Source organism: Prunus mume, linkage group LG5 (assembly GCF_029339155.1).
Source record: "Prunus mume cultivar Tortuosa linkage group LG5, ASM2933915v1, whole genome shotgun sequence".
Classification (NCBI taxonomy): domain Eukaryota; kingdom Viridiplantae; phylum Streptophyta; class Magnoliopsida; order Rosales; family Rosaceae; genus Prunus; species Prunus mume.
The window spans coordinates 9470224-9487116 of record NC_142702.1 but is presented as its reverse complement, the minus strand read 5'-3'; the positions used below and the strand labels follow the sequence as shown (position 1 = coordinate 9487116).

General features: G+C 37.6%; 2 protein-coding genes and 2 pseudogenes across 3 annotated transcripts; 1 reads left to right on the top strand and 3 right to left on the bottom strand.

Moving 5' to 3' along the window:
• Positions 1–4671: 4671 nt before the first annotated feature.
• LOC148916854 (uncharacterized) lies at positions 4672–7959 on the bottom strand (annotated as a pseudogene). The gene is made up of 3 exons (XR_016126980.1): positions 6104–7959; positions 5889–6022; positions 4672–5812 (listed from the first exon to the last, which is right to left on the bottom strand). The product of XR_016126980.1 is annotated as an uncharacterized LOC148916854 (transcript).
• Positions 7960–9415: 1456 nt separating this feature from the next.
• LOC148916853 (rust resistance kinase Lr10 pseudogene) lies at positions 9416–10480 on the bottom strand (annotated as a pseudogene).
• A 528-nt stretch (positions 10481–11008) lies between these two features.
• Positions 11009–12984, bottom strand: LOC103331036 (uncharacterized; the record flags this gene model as incomplete). The annotated part of the gene is made up of 2 exons (XM_016794195.2): positions 11009–11142; positions 12129–12984. Coding segments are annotated over 2 exons (990 nt in total), but the record flags the coding sequence as incomplete, so codon positions are not given.
• Positions 12985–13441: 457 nt separating this feature from the next.
• Positions 13442–15473, top strand: LOC148916852 (rust resistance kinase Lr10-like). Its single transcript, XM_089053662.1, has 3 exons — positions 13442–14168; positions 14295–14330; positions 14422–15473. Exons 1-3 carry the CDS (start codon positions 13442–13444, stop codon positions 15471–15473), a joined length of 1815 nt encoding a protein of 604 aa, XP_088909788.1.
• The last annotated feature ends 1420 nt before the right edge of the window (positions 15474–16893 follow it).

Below are 16893 nucleotides of genomic sequence, written 5' to 3'. Positions count from 1 at the left end.
AGAGTGATAAATCTGCATAGAGAACATTAGATTTGTGGGAAGAAAATAACTCTTTTGACAAAACAAGCCATGCTAGCATCTGCATGCTCAAATGAAGCAAGAAAAGCAGTTTAAAACGTAAATGTGCAAATCAATCATAGCATGAAAACATTGTATCCGACAGATAGAAACAAGACAGGAATAACAAGAAATTAACAACTTTAACTCCTAGACACATAAGAGTACCAAAATTTGTAGTTTGACTCCTCTTGCAAATGATGATGCATAATTAATTTTCAAAAATTACCTATCGTTTTCTTATACATTTCAAAAGAAGAAAAGGGAAGGATGAGCACAAATGCCTCATTAAAGGCACAGTATTTGGTGTTCTTTGAGTCAGTTTAGATCGTGGTAACAAAGACATGATATTTTAAGTAGTCACACGCTTAGTGTCATAAAAACATATCAATTACGATATGGATCATTGCAAAGTTATTCATCTACGCAAGGAAAAAGTATTGCTTTGATGGAAAGCAAGGAAATTTAACTCATGAAAACATATATGACAATCCAAAATTCAAAGCACTTGAACAAGCTTGAAAGCATTGAGAACAATGTTTACCTACTTTTTGGTTTGCTGAAGATTTAAGACTGACAGCTGGGTTGCACTTCTTGTTCTGCTGGCTCAAACTTCAACCAAATTACAATCCTAGATATGTATAGTTTAAAACCAAGTAATTATACCTCAAAACTGCCCACAACCTATGCAAAATTAACAGTCAACGTGGGTAACACAATCACACTTTCTGAAAAAACTGAAACTTAACAACTTCTGCCCTAAAACACTTCTAAACAATCTTAAAACAAGTATATAACCTTACAAGAATACTTAACATAAATCTTGCAGTGGGTCTATCAATCTGTCGATCCCTTTTTGTAATAGATGCTTATAAACCCCTAGCAAGTCTTCTGAAGAGAAACTTCAGAGGCTCTTCCACTCCAATACCATCCCAATTGGATAGCTTCCCTTCAATTTCAGGCGCAAATTAGTCAATTCAATGGCTATACCAAAAGGAGAAAATTAATCACAATCACCATCATTTCCTAACTAAAGAAACATAACTAAATGCAAGTGGAAATTAAGTATACTTACATGTACCAAAGGAACATGTGTTGATGTGAGTCTCCTAATTAATCAAGGAGATTTATTTCCTTGATTAATTAAGGGATTTACTTTCTTATTCTATATAGTTGACAAATCATTTTATAATTAGGAGATACTACCCTAATTGATTACTGTATCTATTTCCTTGTAAAGCAATCATGTAAACTCCTATATATACCTCCTTATGGAGAAGAATAAAACCTAACCCAAAGTATTCAAACCATATTCATATTTTAGCATGGTATCAGAGCAATCGATCCTAGGTTGTCTCTAAACCCTTATCTCAAATTTCTCATATTCAAATCCAAAACCCTAAATCAAATTCCTCATATTTTTCCCCAAATCCAAATCCCTCAAATCCTCTTATCAAAATCCCTAAACACATACTCTCAAATCTTATACACATACCTCTCAAATCTAATTCCTACATCAAATTCATACATTAAATTCCTCCAATCACAATTTCTCACATTCTCATATTACATCTTACTTCTGTTGCGATGTCAGGAACCCTTACGATTCTCCCCTTATTGCAGACTCACGAAGCATGCGGTCAATCCTGCGACCTGCTACCCGGCCTCATGCTTATATCGCCACCACCAAAGGTTCTACTTTTCATACGTCCTCTCAAAAATCCGCATGGATTATCGACTCGAGTGCTACAGATCACATGACATTTGATACTGGCAAACTTATTAGTAGCAAATCATTCACTCCATCGGTGATGTCTAATGCTAAAATGGTACCCCCTGCCTTGTGGTTGGGGAGGGCTCTCTATCTCTCTCTACTACCCTACATCCGGATTCTGTATTACTTGTTCCATCTTTGGACCATAACTTGCTATCTGTTGCACAACTTACTACTACTTTGGGGTGTACTGTAACATTTTGGCCGAATCATTGTGTTTTTCAGGACATCCTCACACGAAAGACAATTGGTTGTGGTACTCAGCGGGGCAAACTCTAATACTTGGACTGGGCACCGGATAGTGAGGTCAAGGTTGGTCAAGCTTTCACAACTAGTGGAACTCGTTATGAGGGGGAGAGAGACAAAATTTGGTTATGGCATAAACATCTTGGGCATGCCTCGTTCGATTATCTTAAGAAATTGTTTCCATCATTATTTTCCAATCTTGATGTTTCAAGCCTCCAGTGTGATACGTGTAAATTGGCTAAAAGCCATTGTGTCCCGTTCCCATTAAATTCAAATAAGAGTTTCATTCCGTTTTCTCTTGTTCATTCTGAAAATTGCCACTCCGGCAGGGGCATGATGGTTTGTCACGTTTATAGATGATTGCACACGCATGACGTGGGTTTCCTTTCTAAAAACTAAAGGGAAAGTCAGTTCCAGGTTTCAACAGTTTTATCAAATGGTGGAGACTTAGTTTCATGCCAGAATTCAGGTTCTTCGTTCTGACAATGGCAGAGAATTTCTCAACCATGATCTTAACTAGTCTTACAAGATCATGGCATTACACATCAACGCTCATGCCCTTACACTCCCCAACAGAATGAGGTGGCTAAAAGAAAGAACAGACACTTATTGGAAGTCGTTCGTGCCTCTCTCTTTGGTGCCAATATGCCACGATCTTTTTGGGGCGAAGCTATCGCCTCTACAGCATACCTTATCAATGGGATTCCCTCTAGTATCCTAAATTTCCAAACACCACTTCAAACACTTCACCACCATATCCAAACACCTCCCACCCTAAACCTGGAACCCCATATTTTCAGCTGTGTTGTATTTGTCCACTTACAAGATCACCAACGAAGCAAATTGAATCCCCTAGCCGAAAACTGTGTTTTCATTGGCTATGCACCTCATCAAAAAAGGATACCGGTGTTATCATCCTCTTAGTCAGAAGGTCTTTACCTTTATAGATGTTGTGTTTCGGGAACATTACTTATATTTTTCAACAGCCCAGGAGGAGAATCGAGAATCCACCACTGCTCCAATTCTCGATTTTTTCCCCAAGACGTCACTCTGCATCAAAATGACCGATCGCTAGTGGAAAGCAATTGATTACCCTTAGTTCTTCAACTACAGAGAACCGCTTCAAAACGATCGTTACCAGGACAACGACCAATTGCTAGGGAAAACTTTGATTGTCTCCATCTTTGTCAAAATCGGGATGAGAAAGCTGAACAGTTTATGAGATTTTGCCCATTTCAGCTCGATCTGCACTAATCACCTGTTGAGAAGTCATTCGTAACCTCTTCTCCTGAAACGATAACACTAATGATATATCCCATGATGATTTGATTTCAGAAGGCACAGAGGCTACATATCAGCTTCTAGAAATGAAGAACCGTGGTAAACCTCGAGTACAATATGAAGTAGATCTTAAAGCCAAAGGGAAATACCCTATCAATAATTATACATCTCTCAGCAGATTATTAGAGTCACGTGTGCACTATGTGAAGCAGTTGGCTGACATATCTGTCCCCAACAATGTTACTAAAGCACTAGAAGACCCAAAATGGAAAGAAGCTATGAATGAAGAAATGCGAGTTCTCCAAAAGAATGTCACGTGGGAACTCATGCCCTTACCTCATGGAAAGAAGACAATAGGATGCAGGTAGATTTATACTGTGAAACTCAAAGCAGATGGATCCGTTGAAAGATATAAAGCTAGTTTGGTGGCGAAGGGGTACACACAGAGATATGGGATAGACTACGAGGAGACATTTTCAGACTTGAAGAAAAAGTGAAAAACCTAGGGCTTGCTTTGGGTTTTGGAACAAGGTGGTGACCAAGATAAAAAGAAAGAGTTTATTTGGAGCGACCTCTCGCGAACTCTATCACTTGTTTGTTTTTTTTTTCCTTAAAAAAAGCGTTAAGTATAAGGGGTGTTCCTTGATGGTTGTTAAGAAGTGTCATATATAGAGGGTTTTAATTGACGTTTTTTATCAAACGTCATGAAACATTGGCATATAGTTGACGTTTATTGAAAAGTGTCATGGTTTAGTAGAATAGTTTATGGTTTTCCAATAAGCGTCAACTATGAAGTGTCAATTAAGACCTATTTTCTTGTAGTGTGTGTTCTTGCGGTTGACTAGTCAACATTATTTGCTATTTGCTGTTTACTTGATTATGATATTTCCATACACTTTTACCATAGTTGTTGCTAGCATAGAGGATGCCTAGATTGACGGGTCCTCCCAAGGATTAAAATATCGGCCGTGCAGATAATATCGGGCCTCCAATTTACGGATATTTCGGGGGATATATCGTTATCGTTTTAGGTATCGGAAAGAAATCAACAAAAATAACAGATATAGGCATTGAAACACATCATTTTGGTGTAAAAATTTCATAGATGTTATATACATTGTCAATGAATGTATTGAACAAATAAAACTCAAAATTTACTAATAATAAGATATATATATATATGATGAAGTATAAGTGGTATGTAATGCGCGTTAATGAAAAGTTTGAAAATAAAAAGTTGATTAGAATGAATAAATCATGCATAAATCCATAGTTTATTTAAACATTGTATTACAATTTAGATGAGTGTCCAACTACATAAATGAAGAGCTCCTATGAGGTTCAAACAATGAGGAACAACCATTTAGATTCATACAATAATCATACCAAGTCATGTAACCCGAGTAGTTTGTAAGCCATATTTGAACATGGTGCACATATATCTCTCTTGAGCTTCCTACTGTCATCCCATATATGGGATAGTTAGGATTAACCCAACTAGTAGGTCCATAATCTGTTTCCTCATCTTGAGCTCCATATCTAGTTCCACTATAATCAGACATGACATAACCATAGCCATCATAAGATTCATTTGAGTTAGTACTAGGTCTAGTTCCTATGCTCATAGATCCAAAACTGATCGCCATGTCATCTTCAGATGGATTGATTGGTTGGCTTCTTTTCTTTGAGTATTGCTTCCCAATTGCACCAATGCCTGGTCCAGCTTCTCTGCATCCATGATCCTCATCTTGGGTGGCATGAGTAAAATCAGCCTCAACAGTAAATGGGCTGTATTGTCTTCCTTCTTCATTACCTCCCGATCCAGCATTACTTCCTCCATCATTATCTGACGAATTGGATGAACTTTCCATTCTACTAGCACTAGCATTGTCTCTCAAGGGACGTCTTTGACATTGCCTAGGTCCAAGCATATCCCTTTCAAATGATGAAGTATCTCCACTCCTAACATCTTCGGATATGACTCTATCAACATCAACTCCTTCTTGGGCAGCATGTTGTGCTATAACGGCATCAGGGTTGCCTTGTTCATCATCCAAGTGAGCTGTCATAATCCATTGTTGAATTGGATTATTATCATCATCAGATGGTTGCCCTGCAATGTCAAGAAGGTCTATGTAGTCATTTTCTGCAACCTTGTTCATTTCAGCCTCTTCATCACGTAGCTTAAGTTTCATATTATAATAGCAAAAGACAATCTTTTCCAGCCTAGTATATGCGAGACGGTTCCTTTGTTTCGTGTGAATAAGAGCAAATGTACTCCAATTTTGCTCACATGCCGATGATGATGCTGTCTGTGACAATATACGCATAGCAATTTTTTGCAAGTTCGGGGCAGAATCACCATGAAGATTCCACCATTCTGCTGGGGATCGATTTTCTTGATTTGACCATCTCAGTGCGAAATGTCTTTCTACAGTCTCTAAAATTTATCACCTGGATCACAATGTTTTGTGTTCAAGATGCATAAAACTAAATTTAATGAGGAAGACATTGTTTTGTGTTCACTTACCTCAGCCCCAAATGCTTGCAAACCTCTATCCCCAGTTGGGTTCAACCTTTCAAATACGCGTTGGAGTCCTGAAAGTAACTCTTTATTGTGGCCAACCCCTGTTTCATATTGATATCTAGGGTTCAAGTAGTGGGCTACAAATATGAAGAGTAGTTAATACCCGTTGTATAAATTTAAAAATTGATGCATATTTTTACTAAAAGATTAAAACATACCAGCTTGATGTAATGGACGAGATAATGTGACATCCTATCTGTGATTGATGATTTTGAGAAGCCATTTTTTTCCCTTCAACTTAGAAATCTTCTCTTTCATTATGTGAAACATATCATATAAGATAGGCATTGTAGGAACTACCTCTGTGTCAACAATTCGCAAGATGCTATACAAAGGCTCATAGATGGATTGCACTCCTTCCATGGCATCCCAGAATCTATGATCAAGGACTCGACTTTCAATTCTCTTCCCCTCGTCTGATTCACTAAATCGACTATTATACCATTCCTCACTTGTAAAAAGTTGCTTCAACCCAGCTTTCTTATTTAAGATGCTATTGATGGTGATGTAGTTTGTCACAAATCGAGTTGCACCGGGTCGGACCAAATCTCCTTGACAGAAGATCCTCATCTGAGCCAATAGCCAACTATGATTGTAAATGTAGTTGGTTAATTTCCTAGCCTTATTTATGACATTAGCCACCGACTCTTGCTTCCCAATATCTTCAAATATTAAATCAATGCAATGTGCAGCACAAGGAGTCCAATAAATAGGGTACCGCTCCATCATCATTTGTCCAGCCTTAACAAAGGCTAAACCATTGTCGGTGACAATATGAACAACATTCGACGGCCCAACCTCTTTTATGACATCCTTCAACAATTTGGCAATGTACTTTGCATCCTTGGTTTTATTTTGAAGCATCCACTGATTTCAAAAAAATTGTTTTCCCGTTTGAGTAGACCATGAAATTTATTATCAACAACCTCGTGGGGCCAGTCCATCCATCACTCATGATGGTGCATCCATACACGCCCCAATCTTCCTTTACCTTTTCCACATATGCTTGCATGTCTGTGTGTTCCATATCTAAGTACTTATGCTTTATTTCATACGGTGATGGTGTGGCTACGCCTTGACCTAATATAAACTCATATTAGTAATTGGTGTGTTTAGAATATTTAAATTCAAGAAAGGAAAGTTATAAGGAATAAAGCAAAACCTGCTTGTTGGGCTGCAGTAATCATATTCTTGAAATGAGGGGAACTTGCTTTTTGAGGAGCCACATTCTCAAGTATGAAGAATTTGCTGCAGTATCTTCCAAGTACCTCTGCTGAGTTTCTAATCATGCCTTTGATTGTTCTTTGTTTTGCTCTAGTGTTCTTGTGTGGCATTGGTACCGGAGGAGATGGAAGTAGGTCTCAAAGGCTTTGAGTGCGACGGTATTGCGGTTGACTACTACCACTTGCTCCCCCTGCAAATCGTTTGCTTCCCATTCCATAAACTCCTCCTTGTCTAAACCGTTCTTGCTTCGACGCTCTAATGGCAGCAAGGTAATCTTCTTTCTCCGCAGGGTGCATGTCTGGAGGATATGCATATCCATCGTCATCATCGTCATCATCATCATCAACAGGATTGCTACTTTTATTGCCCATGTATCCCTCTCTTGCTGTAGATCTTATGTTTTCTTCAACAGATTTCTTATGTTGTTTGCTAGACTCTTTCTCCTTTATCCATGCAATTACCTCCTTCTTAATATCTGGTGGTACTTCTTTGCACTTCTTTACACTTTTATGTGGATCAAATCCGGCCAAATGATACTTTAACCGTGTAATTCCACCACTTTTAAATGTGGATTCACAAAATGTGCATATGGTGCCATGCTTATTGCCTTCTATTGGACGAGCATATTTCCATGCCACATCAAGACCACCAGGCACACTAGCTCCACTCGGTCCACTACTACTTGCCATTTTTAATCTATCACACTTAAAATATATTAAATGAACTTACAATATCAAATCTATCACAAAAATAATATAGACCATGAAGGAGAGCCACATACCTGAAATAGCAGTCAAAGAGAAGTTGCAAACAAGGAAAGAAGCTTACAAACTAAATAAAAATTGAAAAGCTAATAGAGAAAGGAAGAGAAGGGAAGATTTGGTGCCCCAAAAAAAGCAAAATAGCCTTTGATTTAAAAAGGGCTTCTCTCGTGATAACAATGGGAACTTTTTGGGGTTGGGGGACAATGGTATATGGGCTTTGCAGACTTTATTTTATGGATTCCAGTTGGATGATTCTCTGACTTTGATGGAACTAAAAGTAGCCAAATTTTTTGGAGGTATGTGGGCAGTGAATTGCATTTTGCCAATTGTCTGACTTCGAAAAGTGAAAAAGAAACAACCAAAAAATGAAACAAATATTAAATGATAAAGAGTTCCACAAGAAGCTCAGACTTAGATAAAAGCTTTCAACAGTTTAAAGGCGGAACAATAAGCCAAAAAAGAGAACCCCAAAGCTCAAAACAGTATTCCAAGCACGAAGTAAAGAATCAATTCTTCTTCCAAGTTCTTCTTTTCATGGCTCAAAAAACAGTCACTCACATTCTTTACATTATTAATTATTATTATACTAATATTTTGTCTATCATATAATCTACAAATTTACAAATATAGTGGTTGTGATCAATACACGTTAGACCAAAAGATGGGAAGCCAAGTTAGTGGCAAATAAGCTTGAGATAGGACATGTATGTCCCTTCAATTGACTATGCATAGATTCTTTTGACGCATACTCCAAAACATCTTTTGCATTGAATATTGCCAAAAGCATTCACACATATCTAATCACTGCACATATACCTCTAAAAAATATTTTCAGTTTCAATTTGCTTCAAAACTTTTTAATTTTTTTGGGTTTTGTTATGGGTATCGGGAAATATCGGTAGATATCGGCAAAATATCGGGAATATCGCACTTATCGGGGATATATCATCGATATAGGGGAAGATATAACCTTACCCCCCAATATCGATGTCGACAGTTCAAAATGTCGATATATCGGCCGATATATCGGTGTATCGGCCGATATTTCAATCCTTGGGTCCTCCTAAGTGCCTAGGTTGTCACTAGAAATCTTCTAGGCTTGCAGGTATAGATTGTTATGCTCTTTGTGTGTGTGTTCTTAGTTATGGTTTTTCATGACTAGCAGTTGACTAGTCATAAGTATATTTGGTCAAGGTTTAAAGTGTGTGAAGATCGATAAGTCTACTTGAATAGCATTTAAATTTACCCCTCGCCACCAAAGTACCAATTACACAAATAAAACTCACATTATGTAGATTCCACGCTAAAATCCATAATTCAAGTGTGTAAAAATAAAAATAAAATTAAAACCTGCATATTCTATCAAATGCAACAGAACAAAAGTCCATTTTAAAAAAAAGAAAGAAAAGAAACATAAGTCTAATTGTGCTAATTCAGGATGTCATCTCCCTTGCACATCAAGATTGCTATATATTACATTGTTTAATCCGCATCTACAATCGAAACGATTTCTTTAGAACTTGTCACTGTTGATGCACTTGTGGTACTTGAATTGTCCCCAGGAACCACTTCTGGCATCTGTTGTGGATACAAGAAAGGCTTTGGAGGCATTTCAAGGCTCTCAATTTCTCCTTCAAGCATCTCAACTGCTTTATTCATAGAAGGGCGATCGCTAGGTTTCATTTGTATGCACCACAATGCCACAATGATCATCTTCTTTATGATCTTCTCTTCCTCATCTGTGGCATCCCCAATTTTTATGTCCTTTCCATCACTCAATTGGTCAAAAGCCCATGTTGGAAAGTATATTTGGCTCGACTTCTCTATGGTTGCATTTAAATTCTTTCTTCTGCCAGCCATTTCCATCAATAGCATTCCGAAACTATAGACATCAGCTTTGTATGAAATACTTCCAATGTTTTTATAGAATAACTCTGGTGCTATGTATCCGAGAGTTCCTCTTGCTGCTGTCAAAGATACAATGCTATTATCGAGCGGGCATAGCCTTGCTAATCCAAAATCAGACACCTTGGGAAGAAAATTCTCATCAAGAAGAATGTTATGAGGTTTGATGTCAAAGTGCAGAATTTGCATTTCACATCCTCTGTGCAGATATTCAATACCACGAGCCACTCCAAGGGCGATTTCAAACATTTTCTCACAATTCAAAGAGACAACTCCTTGTTGAGAAAATAAGTATTTATCAAGAGATCCATTAGGCATGAAGTCGTATACGAGAGCACGCTTTGAACCCTCAACACAGAAGCCAATGAGTTGCACCACGTTAACATGGTGAATCCTTCCAATGGTAGCAACTTCGTTGATGAAGTCTTGCCCATTAGCGTTGGACTTACCCAACATCTTAATGGCTACAAGGCGACCACTACGAAGCTTTGCCTTGTATACAGAGCCATAGCCCCCTTCACCCAATTTTTCCTTGAAACCTTTGGCCATCTTTTTTATGTTTGAGTAAGAGTACCTTACTGGCATGAGCCTATTGTTCTGCAAAAAGTCTTCTATATTGTCATGCATTGACAAGTGCCTCCTTTTCCATTTGTATATTATTAATGCAGTTGCACAGGGAAAGCCAAACACATGTATGACTATGTGCAATATTCCTGCGCAGTTCACAAAAAGTGGACTCAATAGAGATATTAATTGATTGCTTCAATACTATCAACATTTTCCTTAGTATACAACAGTTTTCATTAGTCAAGGGCCCCGCCGTCTGGTAACATTTTCGTGTTTAGTTTTTAGTTGTTACTTTTTTAGCAAAGATGGAGAAACAAATATATGGGAGAAATAATGGAGAAAGAAGAGATGGGGAATGGAAAAATGAAGGAGAATGTAATAAGCAAAAACTTGAAAATAAGAGGTATTTGAAACTGCTTTTAATTGGTTTTCTTTTTTAGCAACATTTCATTCCATTTTCTCCCTCTTCTCCTTTCTTTCTCATTTTTTCTCTCTATCTCTTTAACTTAAAAACCAAATGTTGAGAAGAAAAAAAAAAAAAATGGTTATCAAACGAGTTCATGCTTTTCTTCTTCAGTTATCAATAGATAAAACTGAAAAATGCTACACAGTAACTGATTTCAAGTAATTCACATTACCTAAGTAAGGGATTACACAGGTTAATGGAAGCAGATAAAGGGGGATTCCCCTGTAGCACTCGTGGGTGAGCCCATAGAAATACAAGGAGATTACCCAGCCTGCAACACAAGTGAAAAACTCAATCATAAAATCATAATTCAATGAAGTATACTTTGATGAATGTAATGCCGGATTAAGAAACTAAGTACTACACATTTGAATTATATGTAAGTTGGATTAGAGAGTAGGCTACTTTGCCTGGTATAGAGCGTATGAACTTTAAGATCTTCTTGTACAAATGTTCTGCATTGCAAAAGAAAATAAGATTCATATTTGCATACAAAATGATCATAATACATATGTATATATTAGAAATCAACATGTCATAGTCTCCTTTTGACCACCAAATTATTTGAAGTGAAAACACCATAAACTAGCCTCCCCGTACTTAGTTGATAAAAACTCTCTTCCTATTCCTTTGACCAGTATCTCTAACATAATATATCTGTAGTAGATGGCTGCAATATATCAATCTGTACACAAATGGAAGCAAAAGCCTATGTGTCCTTCCCACACACGAGAACAGCATGACATGTTATTTGACAACAAAATCTTGCCAATGTGTAAAGTTGTTGTGCGAAAAATACAATCAAGGGAGAAATTGACAACTAAGGAAATTAACCAAATGTGAAGAATTAAAGTCAAATGGGTGGGTTTTATCATTACTTGGTTTGAGGAACCTCCGGACTTGTGATCTCTTATTTGAGGAATGTAACATGTAATTTTTCTACAGGCATGGTCTTAGGGGGACATGGGGCACAATCTATCAAGGGTTAGGTTCCTGCCCCCTCTTTGCAGTTGAGTAGGTAAGACTACTCAGTTAGTCCGATGACCGAGCCTATATGTATAAATAAATTCGCCTAATCCCCAACAACATGGTCCCATTTTTTTTTGTACTGTTACTTATTCCCTCTATCAATCAATAATACTATCAGCCGTATCCGTATCCGTGTCCGTGCTTTTTCACTGAGGAGAGAGAATACATATGTTGACTCTAGCTAGCATTATTGAATAAGTGAAATCATTAACAGATGCACTATAGTACCTTTGGTTATTGAAGGGCACTTGGTTTTACTCACATTGTCGAGCGTGCAGTTCTCCTTATGCATTCCACATTTTAAGTAACATGCAGCGTTAAACCATGAGAGCTCAAAGCCACGCGCTATTTCATTATATATACCTTCACAGGACAAGTTCTGGTGCAGATCTGTAGATGTTGAAGATGACACCACAACCATTTGTGTTATTTTGCAGGACTCCCCCAAATCGAAGGGACTTATTATGGAGCCATTCAAGCCAATTATGACGTAAGAAAACATTCTTAAAGTACTGGACAAAGAAGAATTGGCAGAATTGTTGATGCATGGAGCTGTATCAACAAGGCGAGGAGAATGCATTGGATTTGCACAGCCGATAAAAATTATAGGCACTTCATGTATCACTAGACTGTACAGTCGGAGTTCTTGAATAGATGTGTCAGTAAACTGAAGAGCATAGGAGAAAGGATTTCCATCACTAAGGTTCAAGGAGGTTAAAGAGTAACGTGGGTTGGAGAAGTAGTTGTCTTTCTTCTGAACACCAGCATCCACAACTCGGATTGTCCAGTCACTGTAATTGATCGCCTTTACGTGATACCTTCCCGAATATAAGCATATTATGGTAACATTTTCCTCACAATAAAGCTGAAAAGTGTTGTAGCCACATTTTTGAAGGTCTCCATTTAAATCGAATGGAGACCTTATGTTAATATTGCCACAAAAGAGGGCACTATCTTCCACGGTGGAAGTTTGGAAACAGAAGGAAGGAGGAAGAAGGAGAAGGAGAAGGGCTATGTGTGCAGCAAAGAGGAGACTTCCTCTAGACACGGTGAGAGAGAATATTAGGAGGAAGGGAAGAGGTATTCAATCCAATAGGAATTTATCAAAATTATGGAAGAGGACAGATTAATTAGACAACTTAGGTTCTAAACTTCTGGTTATGGCAGATAAGAAAGGAGGGACTTCAGAAATGACCATTTGGATTTTGGGCCCTTGAAGGCAAGCGATAAGCTGCTCAGTCAACCAAAAGCAAAGTCGCCCAAACAGAGAAAATTAAATATTAATCCTTATGGAAATTAAATACTAAACCCTTGTTGGTTTAGTGGTTATCGTTTTTGTTGGTTTAGTGTTCAAATCATCTATCCCTCGTTGATAAAAAAAAAATTTAGTAAATGCATTTGAACCAGTCCACACATCAATTCAATCATATATATATAATTATATATTAATGCTAAATCTTATATATCCGTATCTGTCGTATACAATCAATAGGTAATTTAGCAAGGGAGCGGAATGCTAACCCATTTTTTTGTTAGAAATAATGCTTCTGATCAACTTCTTATGCTGGTTGCTCATAGTAGTAGATGTAGATGTAGATGCAGTGCATCGAGGAGTAGACCTTGAAATTTGCACACAAGCAAGATGTAAACCGGATGGCCCAGCCATCCGATTCCCATTTCAACTTAAAGGTAAGCAGTCAATCCATTGTGGTTACCATGGCTTTGATCTGTCATGCACTAATGACAACGAGATTGTGCTCAAGATGCCAGCATCATCTGACAACCTCTTCGTTGAAAGGATTGACTACACATCTCAGGAGATTGAAATATATTACCGAAATTATCACCCACCGAGAGAGTTTTTCGACCTCAGTTTATCTTCCTCTCCCTTACAGTTTATGCCTGGACCACATAACTATAATTATACCCTATTCAGTTGTCCATATTTAGAAGAAAGATTATCCTACGGTTTTTGTCTGATGGAAGTGGGACCTTACCACCTTGACAATCCTGAAAACCAGACATTCGCTGTCAACGCTCAATGTTCTGTTGATAGATTTCCCCTAGTGTCTTGTACCAAGCTGCATGACTATACATCAATTCCAGACATATCAACCTTTGCAATGAAGAAAATTATGAAGTTGCATTGGTCCAAACCATCATGTCAACATTGCGAAGAGATGGGCAAGGCATGTAGATCAAAGATTAGTGAATATAGTCTTGCACATGTTCAGACTGCAGAAAGCGAATGTTTAGATTTCCCTGAAGGTATCATTTAACTAAACTTGGCTTTGTTGAAGTACTTTGACAGCAAATATTATTTATTTTCAGTCATTCGATCCAATTAGTCAGGACTCAGTATTTTATTGATTTGATCGCAAAAGTACTTTACAGATAGTAGCCGCAGAGGGACACACATAAAGATATCAGGTGAGTTTTCCATAAATTAAAGCACTTGCTTGCTGGACTATAAATCTGAATCACATGTAATTAGGTTAATTTTTGTCATCTCTATCTGCAGTTTGCACAGTTTCTGTGGCTCTTATAGCAGTGGGGGCTCTCATCATCTATCATGCCTATAGCTCCAAGAAAATATTAGACAAAAATAATCAGCTGAGGATTGAAAGATTTTTGGAAGATTACATAGCTCAGAAGCCAAGTAGATATTCCTATGCTGATATTAAGAGGATAACAAATCAATTCAAGGAAAAGTTAGGGCAAGGGGCCTATGGAATAGTTTTTAAAGGGAAGCTTTCATCTGAATTGCTCGTTGCTGTGAAAATCCTCAACAATTCAAACGAAAATAATGGAGAAGATTTTACAAATGAAATGGGAACGATGGGTCGAGTGCACCATGTCAATGTGGTTCGCTTGGTTGGCTTTTGTGCTGATGGGTTTATACGAGCTCTTGTGTATGAATTCTTACCAAATGGTTCATTACAAAATTTTTTATCATCAGCAGATAATAATAACTCTTTCCTTGGTTGGGATAAGTTGCAAGATATTGCTTTAGGTATAGCCAAAGGAATTGAGTATCTTCACCAAGGGTGTGACCACCGAATCCTCCATTTCGACATCAAACCCCATAACATTTTGTTAGACCAGAATTTCACCCCGAAAGTTTCTGATTTTGGTCTAGCCAAGCTATGTTCAAGGGATCAAAGTGCAATATCCATGACGACCGTCAGGGGGACGATGGGCTACATTGCACCAGAAGTGTTCTCTAGGAACTTCGGTAATGTGTCCTACAAGTCAGATGTCTATAGTTTCGGGACATTGTTGCTGGAAATGGTTGGTGGTAGAAAAAACTTTAAGGTTATGGAGGACTCCACCAGCCAAGTCTACTTCCCAGAATGGATTTATAACCTTTTGGAACAAGGGGACGACCTACGGATTCATATTGAGGATCAAGGAGACGCTAAAATTGCAGAAAAACTTGCCATTGTGGGTCTATGGTGCGTCCAATGGCACCCAATAGATCGTCCTCCAATGAAAAATGTAGTTCAGATGTTAGAAAGAGAAGGTGACAATCTCGCCATACCACCTAATCCTTTTTCCTCTACTTCGAATTGAATGATTATACTGTAACCAGTCACCAACTTTGATATGAGAGCAAGCACTGTAATATTAAATAACTAATGATGTTGAATATCGTAGTATACATATGCTAATTAGTGTTTGGGTCTGAATTTTTCATGGGTCAAATTATCTTGTATATTGAGTTTGTTGAATTTTTGAGTACCTTTTCTATTGAGATAGGATAATATGTTAAACTTACACACACTACATGGATATTAAGACTCGAACCCAAGACCTTTCCTTTATATTATAGTGATTCGAGCTGCTTTTCTATACTATTTCCCATTCATCTTGTTATTTTTCTTACATAATGATTTTTAATTCAATTACATCGGTGCTTTCTTGCGCTAGAGAAATTGTTGAAGTCCTTTATTCATTGAAGGTGTAGACAATAACTTATATTGAGTCGATTAGAAGTTAGGTTTAATAATGAGTTCACAAAATTAGTTCATTATTACCAGTTTGCTTCGCTTGTCATAATCTTGACTTGACCGAATTATTATGGTTCTTTTCAATAGGTTAAAACTTTTATTTATTTGATATCAACACGTAATCATTTTTTTTGCCAAACAAGAGAAAAATCATTGGTTTCATTGGTAAAAGCTGAAAGGCTCGATTACAATAGTCACGCAGGCAATCAATCACATGAACCCATATTAAGACCCAAACAAGGACCCAATACAGTTGTCGACGATGGAGTACAAAAGATAATCACGCCTACGATACACCCCTGTCAATGCTGTAAAAAAAATAATCAGTGCTATGATATTCTATTGGCGTGACTTGTAAACTATTGACTTTTTTTCCTTACACACCAAGGATTCCAATTATAATTGTATTTGATTTACTTTAATATTTGATTTCCTACTGTAAATAGATATAGGAATTTATTATTTACTTGACCACTAAGGCTTTGTTGTATTATAAATATGACCTCTTATAAGGAGAGGAATATATAGAAAATTCCAACAAATAATATTCCCTTATTCGTTTCATATTTTGACATGGTATCAGAGCGGTAATCTTGGAATTACTTATTCTAGTTTTAAACTCCCACCGCCGCTATGGGGGTTGATGATTTTCAATCCTCATGGAGGTAGCACCACCGACTTCGTCTCTCTTTGTCAACCAACCATAGACGAGTTGAGTGCCCAGGTGGCTCAACTCCTACATATGCAGATTTCAACCCCCGAACATGATCCTGAATCAGGGTTCTATTTTGACGACCCCGACCCCGTCTATGATGACGACCCTCACCTTGAATTTGTCTCTGATGCAGACCCAGATCCCGATTTCGACTTTAACTCCGACCCCGACTGAGGCTCATATCCCAATCCTGATTCCTATTAAACCTGTATCATATGCATATTTTGGTGCACATATTATTACTTCCCAACTAACGACCCCAACATAT